This window comes from Tympanuchus pallidicinctus, unplaced genomic scaffold, assembly GCF_026119805.1.
Source record: "Tympanuchus pallidicinctus isolate F22 unplaced genomic scaffold, pur_lepc_1.0 scaffold12, whole genome shotgun sequence".
In the NCBI taxonomy this organism is placed as follows: domain Eukaryota; kingdom Metazoa; phylum Chordata; class Aves; order Galliformes; family Phasianidae; genus Tympanuchus; species Tympanuchus pallidicinctus.
The window spans coordinates 6274600-6302318 of NW_026294637.1; the positions used below are offsets into that span (position 1 = coordinate 6274600).

At 45.0% G+C, this 27719-nt stretch overlaps 1 protein-coding gene across 1 annotated transcript in view; it reads left to right on the forward strand.

Annotated features, from left to right (window-relative positions):
* The window catches only part of LOC128075410 (A-kinase anchor protein 13-like), a 65845-nt gene that overhangs the window by 26246 nt on the left and 11880 nt on the right, over positions 1-27719 (forward strand). The window contains exons 3-6 of the mRNA XM_052672161.1: positions 1653-1949; positions 11885-12068; positions 21637-21826; positions 24679-27505. Of these exons, the coding sequence (XP_052528121.1) occupies positions 1653-1949; positions 11885-12068; positions 21637-21826; positions 24679-27505 (3498 nt within the window). The remainder of the gene's footprint in view (positions 1-1652; positions 1950-11884; positions 12069-21636; positions 21827-24678; positions 27506-27719) is intronic.

Sequence of the window (27719 nt, forward strand, 5' to 3'; positions counted from 1 at the left end):
AGGTAATTTGTGATGTACTTCCTCAGGGCCGCTGCCAGTCCCATCAGATGGTGATGAATTAAACTCTGAATGCACGTGTGATTTTTCCAAGTCCTTGCTGCTTTAGAAAGAGCATCTTGTGCTTTCCTCCAAGTTAGACTTCTCCATAGCTTCCAAAGAGCCCCCAAAGGTCTTCCCGCCCTTATTCTTTGTTGTAATGTCAGTGTTAGTGTGTCTGTTCCTTCAACTTTCACATCATTTTCCTTTGATATGTTTCCAGCTGCGCTTGCTCTCCTTAGGAAGTCACACAGCCTCATCTCTGACAATTTTGGTGTTACCCACAGTGTCCGAATAGCAGTTTTGACCTCTCAATTAACTTCAGGATTGCCTCTTTCAGCAGACAAACCTGTACAGCTGCCAAAAGCCTCAGAACAGATCTGGAAGGTTGGCTGAATGGCTGCAGAGATTAGGGATGTATTTTCCTTTTGTGAGCGAAATCAACAGCAAAGAGCCTCGACACAAGAAGGAAACTTTCCCACTGACCACAAATAGGGGCTTAAAGAGAATTTTCGAGCCTTTAAAAATAAATCGTCATTTTGTATTTAATTAAGTAGGGTTCCATGAATGTGGTTAGATGCTGAGGTCATGTGCAAAAAGAAGCTTTTCCAGTAATTAGTGCAGGGTCCGTGCTGTTCTGGCAAAAACAGCACTGACGTCAGGCTGACACTGGAACAAGGAGCTGTGCTGCACAGTGAACTTGAAACACGAACCTTATTATTGAAGGGGCATGTCTGACAACTGCCAGCACTGGCTGCTTTGGGCCCTAATTAAATAAATGTATCAAAGTTCTACCATTTTTATTTGGTAAATATGGACAGAAGCCATTTTGGGTTTTTATTTAGCAGAAGCTTAGTTTTAGTTTTGTGTTTCAGGCTGTGCTCTACCAGCTCTTGCTGCTTTGTAGGTCTGTATGTTAGGTGAGGTTGCGGTGGTTGCTGTGTAAGCCAAGTGCTGTGCCAGCTTTTGGAGCAGGAACTTTTCCTCTCTCAGGTTCTACTTTCTGGTGAGTTCCCGAGTCTTTCTTTACAGTGAGGTGACGGAGCACTGGAACAGGCTGCCCAGGGAGGTGGTGGAGTCTCCTTCTCTGGAGATGTTCAAGACCTGCCTGGATGCCTACCTGTGCGACCTGCTGTAGGGAACCTGCTTTGGCAGGGGGGTTGGACTCGATGATCTCTGGAGGTCCCTTCCAACCCCTACGATTCTGTGATTCTGTGAGTGGAGATGGAAAGAAAAAGTTTGTCTGACCCTATAATCTGGCTGATTGGATCATAACTCCCATGGGTGCATTAGCAAAATCGTTACCAAGTGCTCTTGAATTTACTTGTAGCTGATCCAAAATAGGCTGGTCAGGGTAGAGCTGCTTAGATATTTCTGGCTCTATATTATACCAAACAGAAGGATTACACATCTTTAAAAATCTACAAAAAATACTTTTTTTCTCTTCAAACACATTGAGGTCCCAAGATAGCTCTTAATTTAGAGTTGTGACTCTTGATAACTTGTATTTATCTGATTTAATATAAGGAATGTGTGTGTCAAAAATGCTGCTCAGTTGTGGCTTTCTTCAGCACTCGACTATTCTCTTCTACAATTTCCCTTGGTTTTCTTTGCAGGCCATGACTGCTGTGAGACGGTGAAGGTGGCACTTTGTGCCTCTAAGGAAGGTCGCCCTGTTCTGGTGGTGGCAGAAGAGAGCTTCAAGTTCATCCAAGATGAAGCGTACGATGCAGCCCAGTTTCTGGCTACCTACGCAGGGAACCAGCAGGCACTAAACTTCACCCGTTTCTTGGACCAGTCGAGACCACCTGCTGCTGATGTGGACATTTTGGATGAGAAAGTGGCTTTGGCATTTCGACACCTGAAATTGCCTGCAGAATGGAACGTGCTGGGAACGGATCAGTCCCTCAACGGTGAGAAGCATGGGGATGTGTGTGAGGTGTGAGAGGGGTTAAAAGCCTTCTGCTCTGGGAGCCATCCGCTTGTCTTTCAAAATATTCATTGGTCTTAGTGCACAGAAATGGGACAGGCTGTATACCAATGTGTCATACTGTATCTGTGTCCTACACTTTGCATTTCAGCCACTTTGAAATACAGGTCACCCATGTTTTCTTTATTTTCTGTTATAAAATAGGACGCAGTGTGGTAAGTGGTCAGTGTTGCAGCACATGCAGATAGGGGTTTTTTGTCTTTGCAGTGTTATGCATGCATCAGCATCACATTTCTTTGATTTCCTGAAAAAGATGGGTCTGTGGAGGAAGCCTGATGCTTTGGCCTTGTGCCACAGCCTTGGTGTGTTTGCTAAACACTGGTTTTATAGCACAGGTGCAAAGGAACTGTAATGTGCGTAAAACGCATTTGATTTCTCTTGGAGAAGCTGGCAGGCTGCCTACAGGCAGCATGTTTGATGCCAAAGCACCCCGAGGATTAGCCCAGCATCCCTGCCTGTACAGCTGTCTGTGAACACAGACCTTCCCTAAAATGAGCCCAGATAATTTTGCAAATAAAACAGAATAAAAGTGGGAAAGCCTGGCTAACACGAGCCCTTAACCATAGCAGAGAGTGCTACTGAGAGCTTATAAATAGAGGTCAGTGCTGGCCTCTAGTAAAACCTCTAGTAAAAGCAGCAGAGCCAACACGTTCAAGATGCTGTGACATGGCTGTAGCCTTGGAGTTCTGTCACAGGGCAGTTTTAAGGAAGCATACTGGTGCACTCTGGGGCTAATTCCAGTGTTGCCATAAATTTCTAAGGTATTCTGGCAAATAGTTTCACATGAGGAATGTGGCTGTGAGGCATTCCCTATCTGTTATGGGATATACCAGCCTAAACACTGCAACAGGAATGAGTTGTTCAGCACAGAGGCTGCAGTTCTGCTTGCCCTGATGGGGTTTTCTGCAGGATTTTTTCCTGCTTTAATTGTCACTGCCTCAGTGACTGCTTTTGTAAACATGAATGCACGGGCAGGCAGTCAAAGCAGCATTAGCAGAGGTTCAATGATGTGATCGTATTTAGTGGTTTCTGGATAGAAATTCAGATGCTGTTGTCTGTTTACTGGGAGATAAACACTTGGTATCTTTTCCCTCTCCATGGAAGGCACTGATGTTTCTTTTCGCATTTTAGAAAGCTGTGATAATGCAGGAATTTCTGCTTTACTGAAGTGGTAAAAATATTGTAAAAGATTGGCACAGTGCTCTTTATTAATGAAAATTTCAATTGAAGCACTGGATTGTTACTGATTTTGCAGGAAGGCTCAGATCTAGTTTCTTTTTTTTTTTTTTTTTTTTTTGGTCTTTGGTTCCTCTTTGGAAAAATCAGATGTTAGGGAAGGGAAGGGATTTGCTTATGGATTTGCCATAGGATTTGCTCGGCATACACTTCTGTGCCTGAAAATCACTGTGGTATAGGCTGTGGCATTCAGCAGCAGTAAATGCAACCTTCATCTAAGCGTGCTGGTCTAATAAAATGTTCTCTCACAGTAAGTTTTTTCACATGTAACTGAATAAGGGCAATCTGTTGATGTCTTGGTCTGTTTTTCATCTCCTGGTTGGCTTTTGGTCTGGAGGCAGATATATCTGGTAGTTCTTTTTCAGTAAGCTGATTATACACAGGGACTTTTGGGGAATTTTTGTGATTGTGACAGGAAAGATTTGTATATATAAGCATCCTTCTGGTCACGTAACCCTGTTTTGGGAGAACAAGGTTGGAGAGATGTCTCTGATTCATGATGGAGAGCTACATTAGGAAAACAGCACCTCTGTAGTGGTGGTGCTTGTGCATTAATCTGGGTTGGGAAAGTGGGAAAATCATTGCACAGATTGAAACTGGGGGAGCATGAGAACAATTATGCACATGTTCTGGTCAGTGCCCCTCTAGTGGGACCGCCCACCCTTCATTGCATCACTACCTATGAACAGTTATCTCAGTTTATATTTCCCGTTTCACTAAATGTCACTGCCATATACTTCAAATAACCTTCTTGAAGGAGAAAATGCTATAGAAATGAGAACAAAAGAAAATGTCAGATCCTTTCTTGAAAGACTTTCACGCTGCTTCTAAGCTGACATTTCTCTTTGGGCTCTTGTGGGTTGGAAACAAAACACTGCTGTTTAGCAAAACCTCTGAAAGTCAGAGCGAGCGGAGAGCCTCAGCCAGCAATCTGGGCACAGAAGTGCTGTTATGAGGTGGGCATTGCTGTGAAGCATGTTTGAAAGAAGATATTTCTAAGGGCTCCAGTCTGGAGATAGGCGTGAAGTGGCTGCGGTTCTGCAGCAAGAGCTTGGATGGTGGCTCCAGGGTGCAGGCTTGTGAGGGGGGGCTGGCTCTGCACAGGCCTCTCCTTTCCTTTGCCCATTCCCAACTCTTCCTGCAGAAGACAAGGAGTTAATTGCTGTCACGCTCCAAAGGACAGGGAAGATGCTGCCATAACACTGAGTAAGTAAAAGTGCAGCATTGTTGTGGTGCAAAGCTATGTAAGAACTATGTGCTTGCTTATGTTTTGGTTGCCAAACCAGGGTCTTCATTCTTCAAGAGTTTGCCATTGCTCTAGATTAAAGGCGTGGTGCATTTATACATCCAAATTGTTAAGAATGCATTGCTTCAGCTGTGGGCTAGAAATACCTCTAACATTATTTAAAACAGCCAGAGGACATTTGTAAGCATTCCAGTGAAACACCTTTCTTTTTTTTTTCCCCCCATAACCTATTTAAGCTAGCTGTTGCCATTCAGCAAGAGAAGTTTCCTCAGGTTCAGTAATCCCAGTAGTATTTCACACTATACTTTCTTTGCATTTCTGTCTTTTTATCTCTTTAGACATCATTTTCATTTGAACAAATTGAAAATAAATTCCTGTATAGCTCTTCAGTGTATTTCCAATCCCAGTATGTTTGTGTACAGTATTCTCATTTGCTGGTCCAGAAGGCAAAAACTTCTTAGTGCTTAAAAAGAAACTGTCCCAAAATAAAATGCATTGAGCAGGATTGATTAATCTGATCCATATGGTAATATTATTGCAGCTGTTTGGTTAACATTGCTCAAAACCAGTATTTATTAATTGATGTTACTCTGGTACAGCAAAAAAGTCTGAAATAATCTGTGATCACAGGCTTTAGTTCTTCACCTAAAACCTGTTGAAAAAAGCGGATTCATTTGGATCTCATCAAGCTCTGTTTGAGCCTGCTGTGCCAAACTTAGAACCAAACTCTCTTTTTGTACAACTTGGGCTTTGATGACAAGCTTTGTGTTCAGCAGCCAATGGTGTGGAGTGTGGTACCCAGCCTGGGCCTGCCAGCGTCTGTAATGCTTGTGTGATGGGGGGCAGCGGCTGCATGTGGGGAGCCCCTGGCAAGAAAAGCTAGTTCAGAAAACAGAATCTTCTTCTCTGAAACTGTTGGTCAGTGGTCTCACCTCAGAGTTCTTGTTTGCTTTTCCATGGAAAGGTGAAATTCTTTACTCCTGTTTCTTTGCCCTTCTGGTGTGATCATCAAATCATTTGAGTCAGAAGGGACTCTTAGAGGTCGTCTGGTCCCACTCCCTGCAGTGAACAGGGACACCTACAGCTGATCATGACTAGGCTTTAATTAGATTTCTGAGTAACAGCTTCTTTATGGATAACTTTCCCCAATGAAATACATATATGTATAAAGCCTGTTCTCAAGCTTTCCTCACATCAGCTGCTGTCAGGGGGGTACTCAGATTCAGGGCATTTTCAGCAGCACTCTGTTCCCGTGCAGAGTGAGCTGACCCAAATTGCCTTCCCAGTCTCTACCACTTATTTTCCTCCTTCTCCGTGAACCCACCTGCTTGAGGTACAGCCTCCTATTTGCTATTTGAAGAAGCCCCCAGAGAAGCCTTTAATCCATATTTTAGAGTAAAGGGCTCCAGGAAGTCTTGCAGTAACTTTTCAGTAGATACATGTTTATCCACACACAAAAAATATTTCACAGGGAACATGAAGCTGTTGTGCCAGTTATGCAGGTCAGGTCATGGGACTTTGGGTGAGAGGGTACCACATCCCACCTGGTGCTTCATCTTGGTTGGAAAAGACCTTCAGGATCATCAAGTCCACCACGCACAATGCTGTACCTTTGGACAGAAGCATGTGCTTGTGTTGCAGGACTTTGCATGGACACGTGCAGGTTGAAGGCTTTGCATTCCAAGTCCAGAGTTCATCTAAACCACCTTGGGCATAGATGTCTTAGCCCTCTCCATGCATGCTGCTGCTGTCCCAGGGCAGCTGGGTGAGCTGTGCTGTGCTCTTACCTGCCATGTTCTGTCCTTCCTGGGCTTTGCCCTTAATTATCAACTCATGTGAATGAACTCAGATGGCATCCCAAGTTTATTTCAGACTATCTGTAATTAAGGATGACTTTTGTTACCATGGTGTTCCAAACACAGCATTACTTTCAGGTGCTGTGTTATCATGTCTGTCTTAATTACTGCAAGTGCACTGTAACTTTCTAAAGAACATAGTTGTTAGTGCTGTTAAGCGTAGGGTTATTTACTGTTCCCTGTGACATTCAGAGGGCTGTTGTTGAAATTGAACAGATGGGTTATACTTTATATCTAGAAATCAAAATTTAGTATGTATTCTGAGGATATATGCAACATAAATGCAGGACTGTAATTTTCTATTTTAAATGATCAAGCAGAAAATAAACTAACTAGAAAACCAGAGCAGAATATTTGGAGGTATGAGTAATAATTATGGCTTGTTTGTGCTGCAGTAGGGAGAAAAAGATGACAAAAAAAATAAGGGAGTACCTAAGGTATGGAAAGCTTAGAGAACTTAATCCTTGAGTTATCTACCAGTAGTGAACAGACTGCTTTCAAAACTTCTTTTGGGAAACAGTCTGTTCAATTTGCTCATCAAAATAAGTGGTGAAATCCAGACTGGTTCCGGTTTTGGTGGTGTGAGCTTTACAGGTTGGTGCTTTCAGAGTGCAGTGATGATCAGCCATGAGAGCAAGTGATTCCCCATGAGAACATTGGGAAAATCTGTCCCTTTGATGAGCTGCAAGATAGCATCGACTGCAGGCAGATAACCAGAATACCATCTTAGCAGATAAAACACTTAGCAGCTCCCAGGCCTTAGGAATGCAGTTACTGACGTCTTGAAGACGTCTTGAATATGTGCAGCTTCCCAGAAGCACTGAATAGCAAACATCCATATGCAATAATGCTTCTTGAGAAATAAAGCTCTGTGAGCTCAGTGGGGAGGAGGTGGTGGGGAAGAAGTTGCCTTGGCCCAGTCTGAAATAGTTGGGAGTTACGTTTAATAACGGTGCGTGGAACCCAGAGGGATTGCAGTGTTCAGTGCAATGGACCACATCAGTAGAGATCAGAAAGATCTCAAGAGGATACTGAAAACAGAAGCGGAATGTCTGAAGAGAGCAGTAGCAGCAACAAAAAAGCCTTACTAGGAAAAAAAAACAACAAACTTTCAGGACTGACTACAATGAAATTAGGAGCTACCTTTTTTTCTCCACTGGAGCACGTTAAAGGGAGGTGGCTGATGGTATTTTCCAGACATAAAGCTTTAATCTGTTCATCTCCTGCACTCCGTTTATAGTTTCTACTTAAATGCTTTCAGGATAATAGTTACCAGTTTTCTTTTCCCTGAGTCTGATGTTCTTTCCTATCTGCTTCTCACCTTTCTCTCTGCCCTCTGATAAAGGCTTGTACAGTATAAATGGGCATGATCTTCTCTGAGCAAGCAGCACAAAGTAGTCTGTTCAGCTACAGTACTTGATAAGATGAAAAAAAATATTTTCCTTCCCTGAATTTAATGCACTCTGCATTGCAAAATAGGAAGTAGAAAATGTTCAGCCAGTGTCTGTGGCTGAGAAACCATTGGCATTAAGGTGCTTCTGTTCCCTTAGGTGTTAGTGGGAGTAGGGACATGAAGATCCTTTAGTGTGCTTTGAAAAAGTCTTGTTTATAAGATTTAAAAAGAATTACCCACATTTTTTATTAACTGAACTCATAACTCCAACCTCTGTGTCTCCACCTTGCCCTTCCTTTAGTACCATTGCCTTCTCGAGTGCCAGGTGACAGCTTGTTTTGGGGATTTGCTCAAGGGTTGATCTGAGCACTGAGAACCCTTTCAGCCATAAACAAGATTTGGTGGTAGCCCTTAGAATTTGCTTACAATACGTGGTTTTGGGTGAGAAACAAGGGGAAGTCACTATCACAGGAAGAGTAGCAAGAGATACTTTGAGCTGTTCCAATCCATGGCTTTCTCTTCTTTACTGAGCTGTCTCAAGGTATGGAGGGTAAACTGAGCCATTCAGCATGGATTTCTCTAAATAAATAAGAAGCAAATTTTATAAAGAAATACAGAGGTTAGTTGATTTTTCTTTCTTTCTTTTTTTCTCTTTTATTTAATCAGGATTACAATGCAAGTTGTTACTTTTTGTGTGCTCTCAGATGTGTCATACCCAAACCTTTTTTTTTTTTTCCTTCTGTGCTTTTTTATTTAGTGCTAAAAGCACCTTAAGCCTTAATCATTTACAGTTAGCAAAGTACATTTGATATTCTTCTATGGAAATTTTGACCTTAGCTACTCAGATAAATTGTTCATGTGTCACAGCTGAAAAAAAAAAGAAAAAAAAATTAAAATAATACATCTAAAGTCTTCTGTTTTGCCAGCTGGATTAGAGTGCCCTGCCATTATGGGACAATAATCATATGTTTCAACTCTTGCCTATTACTAGGAAACAAGAAAGGAACAAAAACAACTTTGGTCTTTCCAGTATCGTGTGTCTTGTGTTTCCACAGTTTTCCTAATTACAAGAACCTTTTTTACAGGACAGCCATTTTAAGATGAGGAGCTCATGCGTGATGTGGTAGGAGAAGAAGCTCTGGCTACTGCTGGTTAAAGCTTCTGTTGTTCTTCCATAGCTGTGAAAGGAATTTTGCACCATGACAAGACGTTGTAATCATTGACTGAATTTCCAGCATCCCATGCTACAAGCCTCAGACCTTCAGAGCTGGGATGGCTGTAGGCATGCTGTCCATCCTCCTTCCATCTCCATCATGCAGCACTTCCATACTCAATGCACACCTGCTCTTGGCTTGTTCTGAGCAACACTGTGCACCAGCGGATGTATTTCTCCTTGTATATTAGTAGTTAATCCAGTCCACAGATGGCACACTCCTTTTCACCATAGCTGTGTGAGTTTTAAACACTCCAGAACCCTCTAAAGCCATTGCCCAGGGCTCTGCAGTGGTTGTGTGTGCAGCACTTTGTCTCTTTGCTGCCATCATCCATACCCATCTGTTAGGATGGCCTGGAGCCAGTCTGTATGTCAGGCAGATCCTTTCCAATGGACCTGGAGAATGAGTCTGTATTTAATATGCTCAGGATGGCAAGGCTCCATGTCTTGTATTCATCTTCTGTGCACTTTGTGGTTGTGCAGAGGCACAAGGGCAGTGCTGAGTTCAGGTCAGTTGCATGTGTAACCACCTCCATCCACCTGTATTCACTAATTTGACAGTAGTGAAGATTGTTTTTAAAAAGTGGAGAAGAAAAGACAGGATTTTCAAAAAGTGCATTCAAATGAGCAGATTAAATCACCTGAATGTTTGGGACAAGTAGGAGAAGCAATTCCTCTATGGAAATACATGTAGGGACGGGTACCCAGGTGGATCAGGGGATGCATGGTTGCAGGCACCTTTCCAAACTTGCAGTTGGTGTGTGTTTTTATTGGAGAACCAAGAGCTGGTAAGCAGAAGATGCTGCTCCCTAATTGTGCAGCTCTCAGCTAAAGGAGGAAGAGGTGTTTTGATCCAGGAATCCATGCTTATGCTTTTCAGGTCTGCCCTGGTGCAAGGCTGTTTGTTTCAGTTAGGAAGATGATGTTCCCTTTCAACAAGGCAGCTGGAGTGGGAGATGATCCTTGCTGCACCAGATGTGGTCAGACCAGTGCAACATGTTCTTTATTTGGACAGCAGTCATTTGCTCCAGCAGAAGTGTTGTGGTGCTTCCTACATCTGTGGCAGGAAGAGTTGTACTGTTTCAATTATGCTAGCTGATTATACTGCCAGTTTATTAGTGCAGTTATTGTAGGAGCTCTGTGCAAGTACGAGTTCACAGGGTAAAACTTGGGCCATATACTTTCGCTAAGTCCAGTCCTGTATCCACACTTTCTCCCTTCTGCAGCCTCGTCAGTAGTTTTTCCCTTTTGTTGTGTTATTTTTCATTATACCTTAGGCCTAAAGCTGACAGTCTTTGATTAACCACCTTGTTGGGTTGTTTATTTCTGAAGCATGGCACGCTGTTGCACTCCATACCAAAATCCTTGTTGTTACTCTCCCATAGGCTGAGAATTTGTCTGTGAGTAAGACCAGCTATTTCCTTTTTCTCTGATCAGCTGGAACCTCCATTCAGACATACTCCTGTGTTCAAGATAACATGATTTTGCTTGAGAGTAATAAGAGGATGTTAGGGAGGAAGGATTGGTTTGAAGCCCAGAGATCCTATGTGGAGTCATATGGAAGAGAGACAGTGCCAGGGAGCCGTAGTTCTTGAATACAGATCAGTTCTTCAGGGGCTGATCCAGAAAGTGGGAAAAGCTTGTGTGTCAGGCAGGGATAACTCCCTCTTTTTGCATTGTTTTTCACTAAAGGCCTTAATGATGTCCCTTGAGAAAGCAGGCAAGAAAACAGCACACTGCAGAAGCGATTTCTCTTGGGGTGTGCTTCTTGGGGAAAAAATAATTAAATCTTACAGTCATTATGCACTTGCATTTTTTAAATTTACTATGTAGATTTGGCTGGCAACCAAATTAATAACCCAATAAATCACCGCTACAATATTAAAGGTATTAAACTATTGGCATGGTTTACTCAGCTGGTGCGTTTCTGTTGTTTTTGCTGCTGCCAGTCAATACTGAAATCCTTTGTTAATTAAAAGAACAAATTTGTATTTCTTGCAGTTTTTTAACCCAAATGCTTTCTCCCTCCCTGCAGAAGCAGCACGCTTTGATCTGCAAATGCTGTATTTCAGCGGTGCATCTGGAGCCCATTTCTGGTGGAAGTTCTCGGGCTGCAGCTTTTAGAGTAGGGGGGATACTTTTCTGAGATGAAAGTTTAGGCTCAAGAGTGACTTTTACTGAATTAGAAAGTCATGGTTATTAAACATAAAAAGCAGCAGAGGAGATTACTAGTTTATAAATGTTGCTACTCTGAATTACAGTGCTACTGCAGAAAGCTGAGAAAAGCTGGGCTAAGGCACAGTCAAGCCAGGAAATCAAAAACCTCATTTTTATGTCCATATGAGAGGCTAAAACTGTTCTCTTTCATAACTGCTCTGCATTTGTTCTTCTGTTGTAATTGATTTTTTTCATGCCCTGGGACAAATCAGTGTTCCGTTAAATAACATAACTCTCAGATTCCTAAAGGCTGGTCCTGGCCGTGGGACTAAAAAAGGCTTGGATGTACAGAGAAATGTACACCCCTGAAGATGCCAGGAGCTGTAGGGAAGCCCTGCAGCTCAGTGGCTGTCATGGCTGTCCACAAAGCCCTTCTTTTCACTTTGACTTCTGTGCTCTTGCAGTCTGACCCCGAGATGTCCCGAGCACATTCAGTCCCACTGGAGCCAGTGCCTCGCTTTCATGCAGCGGTGTCTCCTGGATTTCGCAGCCAGCTTGTGCAGAGCGTGTTTTTCCAGGTGCTGCAGTGTTTAGGTTCCTTGGCTTTTTGGCTGTCAGCACCTCTAGTTCCATGCCAGCCATTGTGCTGCACTTGGCATGCATGTGGCTTGTCTCCAGTAACAAGGATGTGGGGGAATGGCATTCACCTAAGCGGCAGCCTACAAATTCATATTTCTTTTTCTTTCCTTATTCCCAGAGAACATCCCTCGGGAGACGCTGATGCACTTTGCAGTGAGGCAGGGCCTGCTGAGGCTGACGTGGTTTCTGCTCCAGCAGCCAGGAGGAAGAGGAGCTCTCAGCATCCACAATCGCGACGGCGCGACGCCCGTGAGCTTGGCCTTGGAGAGGGGCTACCAGAAGTTGCATCAGCTTCTGACCGAGTAAGGATGACTTCATGGTTCCTCTGCTTGTTTTTCCTTTATCGTGCTTCCCTTTACTTCATCCCTGAAGAGTGTCTAATTGGGGAGTATTGGTTGGAGGTGGATGGTTGGACTAGATGATCTTAGAGATGCCTTCCCCCGTAATGATTCCAAAAGCTAAACTCTACTCTTGAAGAAAATTTTTTTGTGGTTTTACTTTTACCTTTATTGCTAAAAACAATGGGAGAATGACCTTAGTATTCAAAATAAGTGCAGTAATACTGTTGGGTTCTCCTTTTCTGTTCTGTTCTCGTTGTTCTGTTTCCAGCTGTGCCTTGCAACCTAACGTGAGTCATAATATCAGCTAATTAAGCAAACCTTGTACAAACACAAGTGAAAAATCTTGTCTTCGAACAAGTACAGCTGTTGAAAGGAGTGCAGCTTGCAGGCTGGTGACTGTGACTGTGTCACATTTGTACTTCATTGATCTACAGGTTTTTTGGTTAGATGAAGTGGTAACAATTCTGTTGAACTAAAGCAGTGTCTTGTTGAGAACAGATATCTGCTGGTATAAGTCAGAATTTAAGTAAAAATTAAGGCAAGTATTTGCAGCAGAAACCGTTCTGTTCTACGAGGGTGATGAGAAGCAGCCAGATCTTGCCAACTGTAGCAAGTAACTTGTTGCATGAGCCCTCACTGCAGCGTTTGACAGAAGAACTACAGAAGATGGAAAGTTATGTTTGAATAGCAAACGTTTGGCTTGCTGGCTTTAAAAGCTGCAGCTAATAAAGACAAAGAGCTTTAAATAAGTTCTGGGGCGGGAGGGCTGTTTGTGAAAGTTTTGGTCTGCATGTCTGCTGTTCTGATGCCCAGTTCTCTTAAGCTTTGTTATTAACTTTGTTTTCCTGATGGGAATTTTCAAATACTTAGACTTTATATTCAGTGACCCAATGTCATGTTTAGGACTCTTCTGTGTTGTCCATGCTCTCACGCAACGTTTCTTTATGCTACAAATTGTAAATTATTCTGTTTTCTATAGTTGTTGGACAGGATGTTAGAGGCAGCAAAAAGTAAGTTTGGTTGCTCATGTGCTTGCATTTCAGTTTCATCTGAGGCAGTGAAGCCAACCACATAGCAGGTAGGGTGAAGGAAAAGGGGAGGGGTGAGACAGGAGCTGTACTCTGTCTGACCTTTTTTCACCACTGTTGGCTGGGATCAATACAGAGATGGGGTGGCAGTGTTTCTCTTTTTCCCACGTGAGTTCAACAGCAGTCATAATGTGAAAATACTCAACGGTCTCGCAGGCTGCTTTGTAAAACTGGAATAAGCAAATTCATCCTGAAACTGCAGCCAAGAGCTCCAAGGTGAGACTAATGATGTTGACAGAATTTGCATACTATCCCAAAGTCTGAATTGACCAAAACTTGATTATAAAGCTCACAGCAAATACTGTGATCTGAATGAGCGGAGTCGGTAATTTTAAAAGATGTGGCAAGTTAGCAGAGCTGTTACAACTGCTGTTCATGTATTTCACAAGCAATTCCAATGCAGTCCTTTCTTGGTGGGAAAATAAGCAAAAGCACTTGGTTATGTGGCATTGCCCTCTGCTAATCACTGGGACAGCTGCTGTTGGTGTCATCTAAGGAATTTCTTTGGTGACCTTTGCAGTACATCTTTGAACACGAGATGCTGTAGCACCCTTTTTAGTTCTTTTTAGTGCATCTTAAAACCATGTAGGTGAGTTCAGCAGAATTATGGCTAGTTTTCCTCTTGGGTGGAAATACCATGCCTAACCATCTGACAGGTGTGCTATGCATCTTGTTGCTCCAAAAAGCTTCCAGTGGATGGTGAATGCAATGAAGGTGGCCTGTTTCCATAGCAGAAGTTTCGTTATGCTTGGTGCTTTCTGCAGTTGCAGGGGATCAGTGCCTGAAAATCCATACTGGGAAGAGAAATAGTGAGTTTCAGAATAGGGAAAAGCAGCCAAACTCCATGACAAGAGTATATATTATTTATGTGCTGTCAAAACACAATGGATACTGTGCAACCTCTTTTCTGCACTCTGCTTATGCACAGGCTGTATAAACCATGCACACACATTTGGCACACAGTGTGTACCACTCAGCAAAATACGGAGCAGCAACGCATGTTAGTGAGAGCTTGTACAAAGGAGCCATTATTTTTACAAGTAATTAAGCTCCACTTTGCAAAATAAATGAATGCAGCATGTTTTGTGTTGCATTATCCTTGGGGGGATTTTATTGTTCGCTTTGGTTGCTAATTTGTAGGACCCTGCATTTCACAACTCTTCTCTTCGTCGGTGTGGGGAAGGGGTGAAGTTCTGCTGTAATTAAGGCAGAATCATTAAAAAACAGACAGAAAACCTCTGTTGATGCAGTTTTGTCTGGGTTCAGCTGCAGTGTAAATATTTTTCTCAAAAACTAATGACGCTGGTGACATTTGGAATTTCTGTTTGTCAGATGAGCTTTCTCTTTTCAGCTCTTAAGTTCGTTTTAAGGATGCAAGATGCCTTCCATTGCAGAGCTGCAAGTCTGGAAGCTTCTTTTACTGTAGGCTGGAGCTTGTGGTGTGCATCCTCTGGCAGAAGGGATGCACCCAGAGCTGCTGGAGGGGTTGGATGCACCTGATCTCCCATAGAAAAGCCTTGGGAAGCAGGCAGCATGAGCTCTCTCTGAGTTTCAACAGTTCCCCAGTGCGGGAGAAGTGAATTGAAAAATGAAGGCTCCTTTGTTGAAGCCTGCTGCTTCCTCATGTTTAAATTGGGCAATGCTGGCTGCAGGGCGTTGGCAGCTCTGCTGTGCTGTGCAAAGACTGGGCTCCAAGGAGGCAGCAGGGCTCTAACCAGGGCAGGGTGAGTAACTTGGCCTCTGCAACAGGACGGCTGCGTTTTGCAGTGGTTGATGTTTTTTAATATGGTTCAGTGTAGTAACATAATCTGCCTGCCAGCTCCATGTTCTTCAGTGTAAGTCAGGCAAGTAAAATGGCTCCAAGAAATAGCTTGTGTTCTGAATTTCGGAGTCGCAGTGCTGTTCTGTAAAACATACTCTCATTTTGTAACCTGATTTCATTTCTGCAGAGCAAAGTTCCGTCCAGCAGCCCAAAAGGATCTTTTGATCTCTTTTTTCTTTCAGTGAAGCCGAATGTGTGGTGTTCCTTTGCAGGCTGAGAGTGAGGGTAAGAGAAAAGTAATGTCTGTAAGAAAAACTCCTGCATTTTCCAGTCAGTGCATAGGAGAAGATACAGAGCACAAGTCTCTTGTGCTTCTTGCATTCACTTTGCTTTTCTGTTTTCTCTGCTGGCCTCTTATTACCATGAAGCACTTCTGTGTGTCTCTGTGAGTCAAACCTTCGGGTAGCAGCGTGGTGTCCCAGAATGTGATGCCATAAACCAGTATTAGTGCAGATTTCCAAAGTTAAACTGACCTAGATTTAATTAACACACATAAGGAACAGCTTGCTGGTAGCAGAAGTTTATTGTGAACATTTTGCAATGCTTGATAATCACTTGCTATTGTTCTGATTTTGTGTAAGTAATTGGTGATGTCTGTGCTGTAATCTCCGTGGTGCCTCTCAGATGAGGAAGGGTTTTCAGTCACTTTACTTTTGTAATTGAGTGTTCTTTGCTGCTTTTCTGGGCCAGGGCTGCAAGAGGATTTGTCTGGTGTCTCATTTCTTTACACACCAGTTCAGCAAGTCCATTAAGCGTGTTTGATTTCAGAAATCTCCAGTTTGTCTTCGGCTGTGTGTGGTGCAGGTGCATTCTGAAATCACAGGGTTTTTGGGCTGGGAACATCACCGACTGCAGTGAGTTTGGTGCCAGGCTGTGGCAGTGTGTTACAGTGTGCTGACCTGGTCCTCTCTGCATCCTTTCCCAAATTGTGAGCTGAGTGGCAGCACTCTGAGTCTCCTCTCTGTTATTTCTTTCTCTGTGGTTCCCTGTGCAAGAAGCAGGAGGCAGCTGGGGACACGCAGGTGTCCTGCAGGTTGTGCAGCATCGCCTGCCCATTGCTTTGCTCTACTTTGCATTTGTGCTAACCAGAATCGGCAGCTGAAGAATTTACTGAAGTAATGCTGATGCATCTCCTGTTTTTTCCTTCTGTTCTTCCATACAAAACCAAGCAATAAACCTTTTAATTGCCATTTAAAGGGATGTTCAGAGAAAATAAAAGGCAAAGATGGAGGATCTGATGAGAGATCTGTGTGTAGATGCTGCTGCTTGGGTACAGAAGCATGGGAGTAGTAGCGATCCACAAGGCATCTAGTTTCAGGTGCTTTATTGATGAACTTCCAGATGATTTTTTTGCAACAGAGTTGTTTAATTGCTAGTTCATCCTGGCAAAAAGGATGCTGAGATGCTGTGGCTTTTCTCTGGTCATGGCATTACAGCAGGGGAACAGACAGCAGCAGGGACAGCGTGATGGAGCAAGAGGCATTCTTGCTTTCTACCTTCCATTTACTCACTCATTGCACGCACCAGCTTTTACTCTTCCTGGAGTGCTCCAAAATCCATACTGAGATCTTCCTTTGTAGGTAAAGCTAGGAAGGTGAAACAAATGCAAAAATGGATGTAACAACAGGCAGCTATTCCTGTGGAATGTGCGCTGTAGAGTTTGGTAAATATATTTGATGAGGCCTGAGAAATGTTTGAGTTTTAGAGTTCAGACCCTCTGATGTAGAAAATATATTGCATTTGTTAAGATAACTGGACTTGTCCTGGGATTGCAAGTCTGTAAATAACTGTTGAGGGAACAAGCCAGCTTTCTACTCTGGTATGATTTCCTATTGTATAGTGTCTTGATTGTTGGGCTGAGAAGTTAGCGTTAAATATCTTGAATTCAGTTGTTGAATATTTAATTGATATTGGAGGGCTAGTCATGCAGTCCTGAACTCAGTTCAGCATGCAAACCCTCTGCTGTTCACATTTGTGTGGAGCACCGTAAGTGGTTACTCATCGTTTCTGCAGCGATGAACTGTTTCCTTCAACATCAAAAGCATTCCAGTTAGTGAGAAGATTTGCTTTGTGTGAGAAATATTTGGTTTTTTTTTTTCTTCTTTTCTCCTGTTTTCCAATAGCTTTTGGTACATTCACCTGAGGTATAAACACTGTCTTTAAATCATTTTCCTGTGTATGAGCAGTCCATTTGTGTTAACCCGTTCTACCATGTGTTAGTTGCATGTGTTTTTTGAGTCTTCCTGTATGATACATACTGATATTCCAAAAAATGGGGAGGGATATGGAAGTGCTGCTGTGCACTTGTGCTGTGTATGCCATTAAAGACAGTGGGGCTGTCGACAAAGAGCTGATCAGACCCATGCAAGGCCTGTGTTACCCAACATTCTGCAACAGCATTGATTTACTGTCTTATCTGTTTCCATTTACTTTGCAGTGGGACAAAACAAAACAAAACAAAAAACAACTGTTAAAAGGATACGAAGGGAACACACAGTCAAAAGGGACACACTGAGAGCTTTCAGGAGTAATAGCATTTCCACTAAGCATTAATTGTAATTAGTAACGAGCAGTTGTTGGCATTATCAGTAGCTGGTTGTTGCTGGCTGCCTGCAGTTTTGTTTGAAGAACAAGGAGATACTTTGGAGCCCCACACCCCTGTGTGTGATGAGCTTAGGAAACTGCCTTTTGTTTGTTATGGTTTTCTGGAGTCTTGCTCTGACATTCTGGTGACTGTGATAAATCTGGGTGTGGATTTTCATTGGAGGGGCTGTTGGCTTGATGTATGTAAGTTGTTAGTGTTAGGGACGTGTTGTGCAACAGCCACCAAAGCCCAGCTTCCTGTCCCAGTAGGCACCGTTCCTTGTTTATCCCGGACCACAGTCAGCCTATCTGTCTGATCTCGTATTTTCAGTGAGTTATTAAAATAACAGCCATAAATCAAAATTTGAATAGGAATGTAAGATATGTAACACTAAAATCCAGTGTTGGTTTTATTTGTCTTAGAGAAAAGAGCATCTAAATTCTAGCATTTCCTAGCTTTTTGCCATAACCATAGCCTTTTTTTTTTATTATTTTTTTAATTGTGATTTTCTTTATCACATGAATCTGATGCTTTCAGAACCACCCCGCAGCTGTGGCTAAGGTCACAGTAGGATCCCAAGAGCCAGCAGTGCTGCTGGGTTTGCTTTGTCCCAGCCAAGGTCTGGCTGAGAAATGTGAAGGGATTTCCCCAGGAAACAGCACCTTGACTTCCTGCACCGCCTTCCGCCTGTGGGATCCCCCTTCCTAGTGTGAGGCTCTGCTTAACCCACTGAGGTTGTTTGGATCATTTGTCCAATCTCTTCCTCAGCCTTCCTCTCCCCTTTGGGTAAATCCTATTCTCTATGTACGGGAAGGCTCTTCTTTTGGAGCCCTGACGGAGCCGAATTTCAAACCGCTCCAACTGATGACCGCTTCTGAAACTTTGAAGGGCTTTTCCTCCAGTCAGAGCGCATTTGTTATTCTCCCCCTGTCGCTTATCTTCCCTCTTTTTATAAATATCTTGCCTGTATCTGCAGGAAGCTGGGAGCTGCACTGGGTCGTTGCAGCCGTTCCTCTGCTGCTTTCCTCCCCTCCTTGGCTGGGGGCCATCCTATCAGCTTCACTACAAGACCAGAATAGATCTGCACACAAATACGGCGCTCTGCTCCTCCTTCACCGGGGATGGCACTTGCTTGTGGAAGTCTAAAAAATAGTATTGCTTGTAGTTTCTCATGTGTCGGATGTGCCGGTGATGCTGTGGTTTGAGTCATGGCCCGAGAGCATTTTGGAGGTGGTGAGGGGTTGAGTTTGCTCCTCCGCTCGCTGTGTTTGGGGTCAACATCCTTCCTTGAGCCCCGTTTCCATGGGTGAAAGGCCGCTGGTAAGTCTTTCTCCACGCAAGCACTGTTCTTTCATGAAGGCAGCCATTTCCTTTCTGTGCAACAGAAAATGGGCGTGAAGCAGTGGAGAGCGGGGCTGGAGATTCCCGCCAGGTTTTCTCAGTGGGACACGGCTCAGTGCCGCGGGCTGTGCTGGAGGTGAAGGCATTCATATGACCACTGTGGACTTCGTTGGTGAGTCCTTCACTTTTGTGCCAAGGGAGATGCTTCCATCAGTGAAAGTTTGGCTCAAAGTTGGTAGAAGGGAAACTTTCTATTCAGTGCTGTCTCCCAAGTATTTCTGTTGAAAGGGCAGAAAGAATTGACCCAGGATGGTCAGATCCTGTAAGCCTTGCTTCCCCTGTTGCAGGCAAACTGTGGGTTAAGACTTTTGCTGAGTGAAAGCAGATTTTCAGGCTACTTAAATGCTGGAGTTTCTATCTATGTCTGTTAATAAATCTTCAGTAAATATTTGCGTTTTTGTTTTTATCTCCTCGTAGTTCGCCTTGGGTATGTACTCCTGTACAATTACAACCACTGCAGAAATTGCTAATCTGTACAAAATGAATGCTTTTCATAATGAGGGAGCAGTAAAAGTAGGTCTAAATCCTATTTTCGGAAAGAATGTATGTTTTTGTAATTTCTCAATAGAAGGTAGGGCTTGCAGTGAGCCAGAAAAGAGACACACAAATGGTTAAGCTCAACACAGGGGCAAAGGAGCAGGATGGCATTCTCATGTGATCTACGTCCTCTTGAAAGTGATTGTCTGAGCAACAGAAATAGCAGTGTGCAAACAAGTTGACACTTGTGAGCACTCATTTGTCCTCTTTGCTGCAGTACGTCAGTGCCTGGATGTGTCTGTATGAGAGGGATGACTTGGACGAGTCGGTGGATTGAGCCATCTTAGTTATGTACAACATGGGTGATGCTCCTAAAAATGAGAGCTCTGTTATCTGGTTGGTTGCGATGTGAGAAAGATCTAGGCTATTCCAAAAGGCTTATAAGCCCCTTTGTAGACTGCAATGCAGATTTACAACTAATATGGAAAGGAAGTGCTGTCTTGAATTAGCAGCAATCACCGCTGCTCACAAATGATCTGCCTGACCTGCAGAAGATGGAGGTGGCAGATTGCAGCAGTGGTGGGATGCACTCATCACGTTGCAGGGCGCCGTGCTCTCCTGCAATCCCACTCCAGGTATTGAAGCCTTTGAGGGTTCTCTGAGGCTGCAGCTCTGCAGACTGCTCTGTGGGTGCCTGTTTGTAAGTATACTTGAAGCTGATGAGAAAGCGGAGAAGGCTGTTGTGTTCTGGAAGCCTGCTGGTGGCAGCTTCATGAATGGGTGAATATGGTTTTTTGTGATGACTGCTTCATCGTGCTTTGATAGTAGGCCCTGAGCACAGTGATTTCTTATACATGGCAGCTGAAAAGAAAAATAGTCCATACAGAAATGTCTGTGTTTCCTTGATAAAGGAAGGTCATTTCCGTAGCCTCTTTGTGCTTGTGATGTCTTGGTCGACTTCAGTGCCTCAATGATTGGATTTGTACTAACAGCCGCAAAAAACTGTACGCTTCCCTCCTGCTTCTCTATAGAAATATTGATTCTGTTTAAATCAAGAGTAATTCTGCAGAAGTCAATTGAGTTACATTGTGGAGAAGGGTGGAAGGCATAGTTTTGCTTTGTCTGAATTTGCTTTGTGTCCTGATTTTACCCGAAATGACTCACAGGGAGGGGTTGGATCACTGCGCTGGGGCACTGTGGAGGCAGCTGTTAGCCCTCCGTTGGCTGTGGCTCTCAGTTGGCCTCATGATCATTCAAACAGATCTTTGCTACCCTGAGCCAGTTCTGATTCAAAATGGAAGTTCTGGACCTGAAGCTTTAGGTGAGCACCTTGGTAAGGTGAATGCTTCCACACGCCCTTATTGTGCCCATGTTGTCTCTGTACAGCTTGGTGGCAGCAGCCACACGAGGTGGTATAGCATTGGATTGCAAACTTGTTCACAGTCAGGGTTTGAGATGACTAGGTAGAAATTTCTACTGACAAGAAGTAACTGCTGAGTTATTTTTTCAATCTGAAATCTATAACAGCACCCTTTTATCCTCTTTTCCTTTGATAAAAACAACATCTGTGTTATTACTGCAGAAGGTTGGCTGTCTCATAAAAGAGAGAATGACTTGCATAGAAGCGGTTTCACAGGGCAAGCAAAATTCATTTCAGGAGTGACAAAACTGCTACAAGCTGATGGCTGTTAGGTTTTTGTGCAGAGGTGTGCTGGTTTCAGTGTAGAAGTTGTAGTATCTGTATCACAGAATTGTCACTCCCTCTGACTTGTCCCACTGCGGTCTGTCTCTCGGGTATCTGTTGTTCCACAGCAGCTACTCTGGTGATCTACACCTGCAATAGGTTCTGTTTAAAAAGCAATTGTACCCCTTGTTGCTAATTGCTCATGCTCTTCCAGTCTAGGGGAAAACAGCAGGTCTCTCTACTTTAGAAAGGCTGTGAAATAGAGCTGGTGGCTGGAGTTAGCTGTAAGTCACCTTCATTTCCAGGATGGAGATGTGTGTGCGTGCGTGTTCGGCTGTCTGGCCCTGGAGCCTATGCTCTGCTTCACTTGGGCCATTGATTAGATGACTGTCCAGCGTGAAGAACAGCGTGCGTGTCCTGCAATGCAGCATTCCTTCTCACTCGCAGGTTAACCCGCACTGCTTTTATTTCAGAGAGGAAGCCACGGAGCCCGACTCGTGGAGCACCCTGTCTCACACTGTGCACACTGGGGACTACTGCGTCAAGCACCACCAGCAGCTCGATGTTTACACGCTAACAGCTGAAACCAAGGAAGGGACAAAAGCCAGCCTGGAGAGTGACATACGGCAGCTTCAGATGCACATGCAAAGCCACCAGCACATGGTAAGGAAACCCCTGTGGTGATTGAACAGAAGAGAAGCGTGTGTTTGCAGCAGCCTGGTACCTGGTAGGGATGTCCACACATAGGAACCGTTTGGGTGCATGTTTAGTAGTTAGTCTAGATAGAAACCTAGCTATTTTCTCTTTTGTTTCCTGCCTTTACCTTTGTTTGGGGCATCCTTAGCACAAGAACACATAAGAAGGGCAGAGAGGAGTGTCAAGTTGCATTAGATGTGCTCTGGAGGGTCTTGGGGTCAGTAGGGGTTAGCACAGTAGATATGTCTCTGTCCAGGCAAGAAGGGGTCAGAAAGAAGAGTGAAGGGAAAGCCTTTGGGATGCTGATGGAGAAAACAGTGGTTTTCTTCGTGCCTGTGGGACTTAGGGGACAAGCCAACCCCAGCCATGCAGTGTACATACCCACAGGCCTGCCCTTGCTGGGGCCCATGGTGGTTTGGTGACAGGAGCAGCGCTGACACGAGGCAGGGACTTTGGACATTTCCCCTCAGTGCCTGATAATCAGTGCCCAAGGGACTCATTCAGGAGAGGAAGATGAAGCAGCGAGACGCTTCTGTGCGATTTCTCAGAACCACTCTGCATGTAGCATGACTGCCACTGTTTAATCACCCACAGATCTGCTGCTGGGGGGGGGGTGTGGAGTTTAAATAACACTGCTCCTGGGGGTTTCTGTTCCCTTAACAAGCAAGGAGAGAACTGTTGTCTGCAGGAAAATGGGGTCCAAAGCTGTTGGCCACCCAAGCCGTCAGCAGCCTTCTCTGAGTGGGTGGTGTTAATTACTCCCGACCTGAGCAGGAACTGGTGGTACAGCAGAACTTACCACGAAGTCTCTTCCCTGTGCTTCTCCTTTCCATCAAATAACACTGTACACGGCCAGTACATCGAGCTTGTTTCATGTTTGCTGGAGCGAATGCCAGACGTGTACATGTCTGACAATGAAATCACAAAAGGCTATGTTTAGACTTTTTCTTTCCAGCGCTGTTTCACTTCACATCTAATCTGATTTGGATTTGGAATGCAGCCCTGTAATTATTTCATTTAGGTTCATTTAGGGTCAGTTAGAAGCCAGTTGGCTTCCTTTGGAGACGGCTGTATTTTTCAGTCTGTTGGCAGAGCGACTTTGCCATGATGGTGCTGGGGCTGCTTTGGACCCTCCTGTTGAAATCCGTGCTCGTTCCAGAGCAACTGTCCCGTTGTCTGCATCCATCCATCCATCCTGACCGGAGGCCAGCAGCACGGTGTTAGATGGAGATGGCAGCTTTGCAAGCCCGTGCTGCCTGCCTCCTGGACTCACCTGCCTTAGGCTGCCTCAGAAGACACGAGCTGTGCCATGGCTGGCAGCATCATCAGCTGTGTGGGAGCGAGGTGAAGGGCTTATTTTAAATAGGAGAGCCATCACAGACACCAGAATTAGGTTTAGTGGTCTGTGATTCAGTGAGTTGGTGGCAGTGGTCACAGTTGCAAACCTCAGATTGTGGAAAAAATAGCAAACACAATATCCTGAGGGCAGCGGAGATCGTCGCCACTGCCTGTATATGCAAAAAATAAAGAAGTTTGAAATAGATTCATTAGAGTGCTGAATTTCTAGAGAGCTGCAGGCAGTCCTATCCTGCTGACTGAGAAAGCAGTGTGCCCTCTGAAAGCATACAGTGAAAGCCCAGAGCTTGCCTTCAGAGCTGCTTCCTACAGAAAACCAAGGAAGCTCTGTGGGGTCTCCTCTGAAGGGCTGGGCTTGCTCATTATTTTAACAAATCATTTTTTTCTGGTTCCTGAACACTAGAATACAGCAGAGAGGAGAATAAAAAGATGATATTAAAGCAGAGATGGCTCTTTTTAAGTAAAGATTTGATTGTATCTAGCTATAAAGCATAGTGAATGCTGGACAAAGCGGACATGCTTGAAAGGAAATGCAGATTAGACAGGAACTGAGTACTTAGCTACTGTTCCACAATATTGCACATATTAATTTTAATAGGATGTTGTCATTTTCAAATTTTCATTTCCACTTAGGAAATATATTTCAGATATTTAATTATGCATGCATTTCTTAGGAGGGATTAGATGATTACTTTGGTCCTAGAAGTAGGAGACAAGTGGCTGTGAAAAGACATTGACAGCCGACTGCCTTGTCTGAAGTGGTGTTTCTACAGGAGAGGGAAACAGGGCAACACTGATCAGAACTGGGGAGGTGCCGTTGGGCAGGGATCTGAAGTTGTTCTCAAGCAATGTTTGCTCAGCCCTTTGGGACCATTATTTGGTAGATTGAATTCTGCTGTTTGCTGATCTTGGATTGAAGTGCACTGAAGAAATAAGTGTACAGCTACTTCAAAAGCAGTGACAAAAATGACAGAACCAAACTCTTTGCAGATGGTGTAGCAAGGAGTTAGAGGGACAAATTTCAGCTCTGGGTATTTTGGACATGCTGCTAGGAAGAAAGTCCTTCACAGGAAGGTGGGATGGCACTGAAGGAGGTTATTCAGGGAGATGCTTGTTCCTCCATCATTGGAGGCTTTTGGAATTTGGTATGCCAGAGTCGTGCCTGATCTGGTGGAGCACTGCTGATAGAGGCCAACTTCAGAGGGGAGGTTGCACAACCTCCAGATGCTTCTTCCAGCCAATGTTTCTGTTATTCTAATGATTTTAGTATTACTGCATAGCAAGTCAATATGTGATATATTTGTGGTTCTGCCCTAGAGGTCGCAAGCGTCATGCAGGTGTACAGCAGGAGCCACATAAAATAGGTGTTTGTATTGTTAAGATATAGGTCTTATACATTTTGAATACAGTGTAAGAGTGTGACAGAGCAAAATAATCAAAATTTTCTTTTTGCTTTTTAACAGAGTTCAAGGAAGCAGACTAAGACTGTACTGGGAGCCTCTGGAAATAGCTGTGGCAATGGAGCTGAGCCAGTTGGTCACTCAACTGCTTCATCTCAAAGCCTAGAAGGAATGCCAGAAGAAGGAAGGAAGGAAAGTCCATCTGATGTCCTTCACCTTGACAGTGGGCAGCTCTCAGACCAAGCCCACCAGAAGGACGAGTGCCCCAGTAGGTCACTGATAACTGGTGCTATTGATGCGCCAAACGGCTCACTGAGTCTGGGGGTGGTGGAGAGCCCAGAGTGCTCCTGTGAAAGCAAAAATACGGTGACGTTGTGTAAAAAGGAAGAGGAGGGGCCAGCCTCTGCTCAGAGCTCCGGGACTGTATCTGATGAGAACGGCTGCACAGTCAGCCCGTGTGCAGGCGTCAACGGTGCTGTAAATCTCCCATCCTGTGGAAATACAAATGAGGAAGCTGGAATGACATCTGCTGGAGTTGTTTTGGATCAAGCCGGCTTGTGCAGTAAAGATAGCACCCATCAGGAAGTGGGAGCTGCTGAGGAGTGTGCAGCTGAAAGTACTGTTGCTGTGGTTGAAACTGCCGGTGAAGCCCCAGCTTCCCGAGAGGGCGTGGATGTGGCCATGGGCCAGACCGAGTGCAGGAACTGTGCTGGGGCAGCTGACAGGGCGCCGGGCCAGCAGCAGGTAGAGGATGGGATGGCTGAGACCCCTGCAACGAGGACTGAGGATCCAGGAGAACCATTGCCAGCTGAGGAAGAACCCGCAAGTGTTGCTCAGCCCTTGCTTGATGGCTTTAATGGCACTGAGTGTGCAGGTGGGGAGGATGCAAATGTGGGAGTGGTACCGGAGTGTGACAGTACAAATGCAAATGTTGACATTGATGTCTCTGTTGGTCTTTGCAAGAGTGGTGATAATGATAAGACTGGAGTGTCAGGCACTGATCTGGTAAACAATGGAGTTTTGGAGAGCAAAGGTGGTGCCTGTGTCAAGGAAAGGCCGAGAGTCACTGCGAGCACCAGGGCACCGTTGCCTTCAGTGAATGGAGTGAAGGTACCTGTGTGTGTGCCAGTGTTTTCTGATGCGGAAAGCCAAGACAGCAGGGAGAGTGTGGAACCTGAAGGGCAGGTGAAAGTGGGTAGCACAAATGGCAAATCCAGCTCACCCTCCCTGGAAGACAGCGTGGAAACCGATGGCCTTGATGCTAGAGCTGAAAATGGCAATATTGGTGGAACTAAACAAAGCAGTGAAAAACCCACGCATTGCCAAGGGAGCAGTGACATTGCTGAGTGTATAGGCAAAGCTGTGGAGGGCAGTGGAGCCCACAGCAAGGAGCCAGTGGGAACTGATACCATCAGCAACAGAGAGGGAGGAAGCATAGATTCTGCAGACAGAGCTCAGGAAGTTGCTAGCTGCTGCCCTCCTGTTGATCAAACTACTGTTCATGATGAAACAGGGGACAAGTTAAAGCTGGATGGCACTCAAGGGAGTGTGCAGGAGCCCGGATTGCTCCCTCTGGAGGATGTGAGCACATTCTCAGCAGGGAAGGAGCCTTCGGAAGCTGAAGAGAGAACAGAAATTGCTTCAGGGCAAGGGATGCCCCATCCTGATGCAGGGGACCTGGCTTCAGGTCGGACAGGAGATGCTATAGTGGCACCTCCTGGACAGGAGACACCCCTGTGCAGTAGTGACCCTGTTTTACCTCCATGTTCCAAGGGCGCAGACTGTACAGAGGATAATTTTGTAGGCACACCCTTTGTAATTCGTAATGAAGAATCTAAACAAAAGCAGGAAGTGGCAGCAGGATCGGCTGAGCTGGCCCCGCCGCACAGCCAGGAGCGTGGCGGGGTGGCCGGTGTGCTGGAGGACTATGCGGGGGCCCCAGGCCCTCCCAAGCAAAGCCTACAGCCTCATGCTGAAGGAGAAGACACAGCCAAAGCTGAGAGGGAGACCTCAAACAGCAGCCAGGAGCAGGTTTTGTCAGAGAATCTGCTTGCCACAGTTGTGAAATCCTCTGTCGGCAGTGCAGAGAGGCCCGCAGCCAGCAGTGATGCGGGTGCTGGGCTGGAGGAGCTGGGCCCCAACCAGGCTGGGACAGCAGGAGCAGGAGATAGCATCATGCAAGGAACTGGGCCAGCAGCAGGGAGTAACCCTTGTCTGGATGCCGGGCTGCCCCAGGAGCGTGGTCCAAACCTGCAACATGTCTCCCCGCGCAGCAGCACCCCCGAATTGAAGGATGCTTTGGCAGTGGAAGCCCCGAGCCTTGCTTTTGAGGCTGAGGAAGCGTTGCAGATAGCAGCGGTAACCTCCATCACAGGGTATGAGGAAGAGCAGGGGGAGATGGAAAGTGTCCTTCCCAGAGCCACGCTGCAGCCCATTGCGGAGGAGCCCACGTGTGACAGTGACTCCAGCAGTGACACCATGGGTCCAGGCGGCGATGGCGATTCTGCTCCCACTTCGACAGCAGCACAGGGGTTGGTCACAGCACAGCCTGAGGGTAAGCAAAGCCAAGGCATATCGGAGCCAACCCCTTCACCCTGCTCCTCTGGCTTCAATGCTGTTGAGTCACCAGAGCATGTGGGAGTAAAGAGTTCAGTTTCGGCAGATGATGGCTCTTCTCTGGATAAAGTTCCTAAAATGGTAAAAAGTTTTGATGCCGTAGTTTTTGCAGCTGAGACCCCTTCATCTCCTGGCTTACCAGCTGAAGGAAAAGTGGGGCCTGAGCCCCAGCCTGCAGTGGATGTGGCAGCTGGCCTTAACGGAGAGGCAGATTTAAGATCCTCTGCCAGAAAGGACGTCAGCCAGGCCATTCGCGGAACCAAGCCTGCCACAGGTATGGAAAATCACTTCCTTTAATGCTGCGTAGCTTTCCTTTGTTGGTTTGCCTCTAGCATCACATCAGCAAAGGAAGGGAAGTGAGTGCAAGGGGCTGCTGTGCAGGGGAAGTGTAGGTGTCTGGAGTTTGCTTTTTTTTTTTTTTTTCCTCCTCCTCATCTGAGAGAGAAAACTGAAGTTACAGTTTAACTTGGGGTTGAACTTCAAACTTG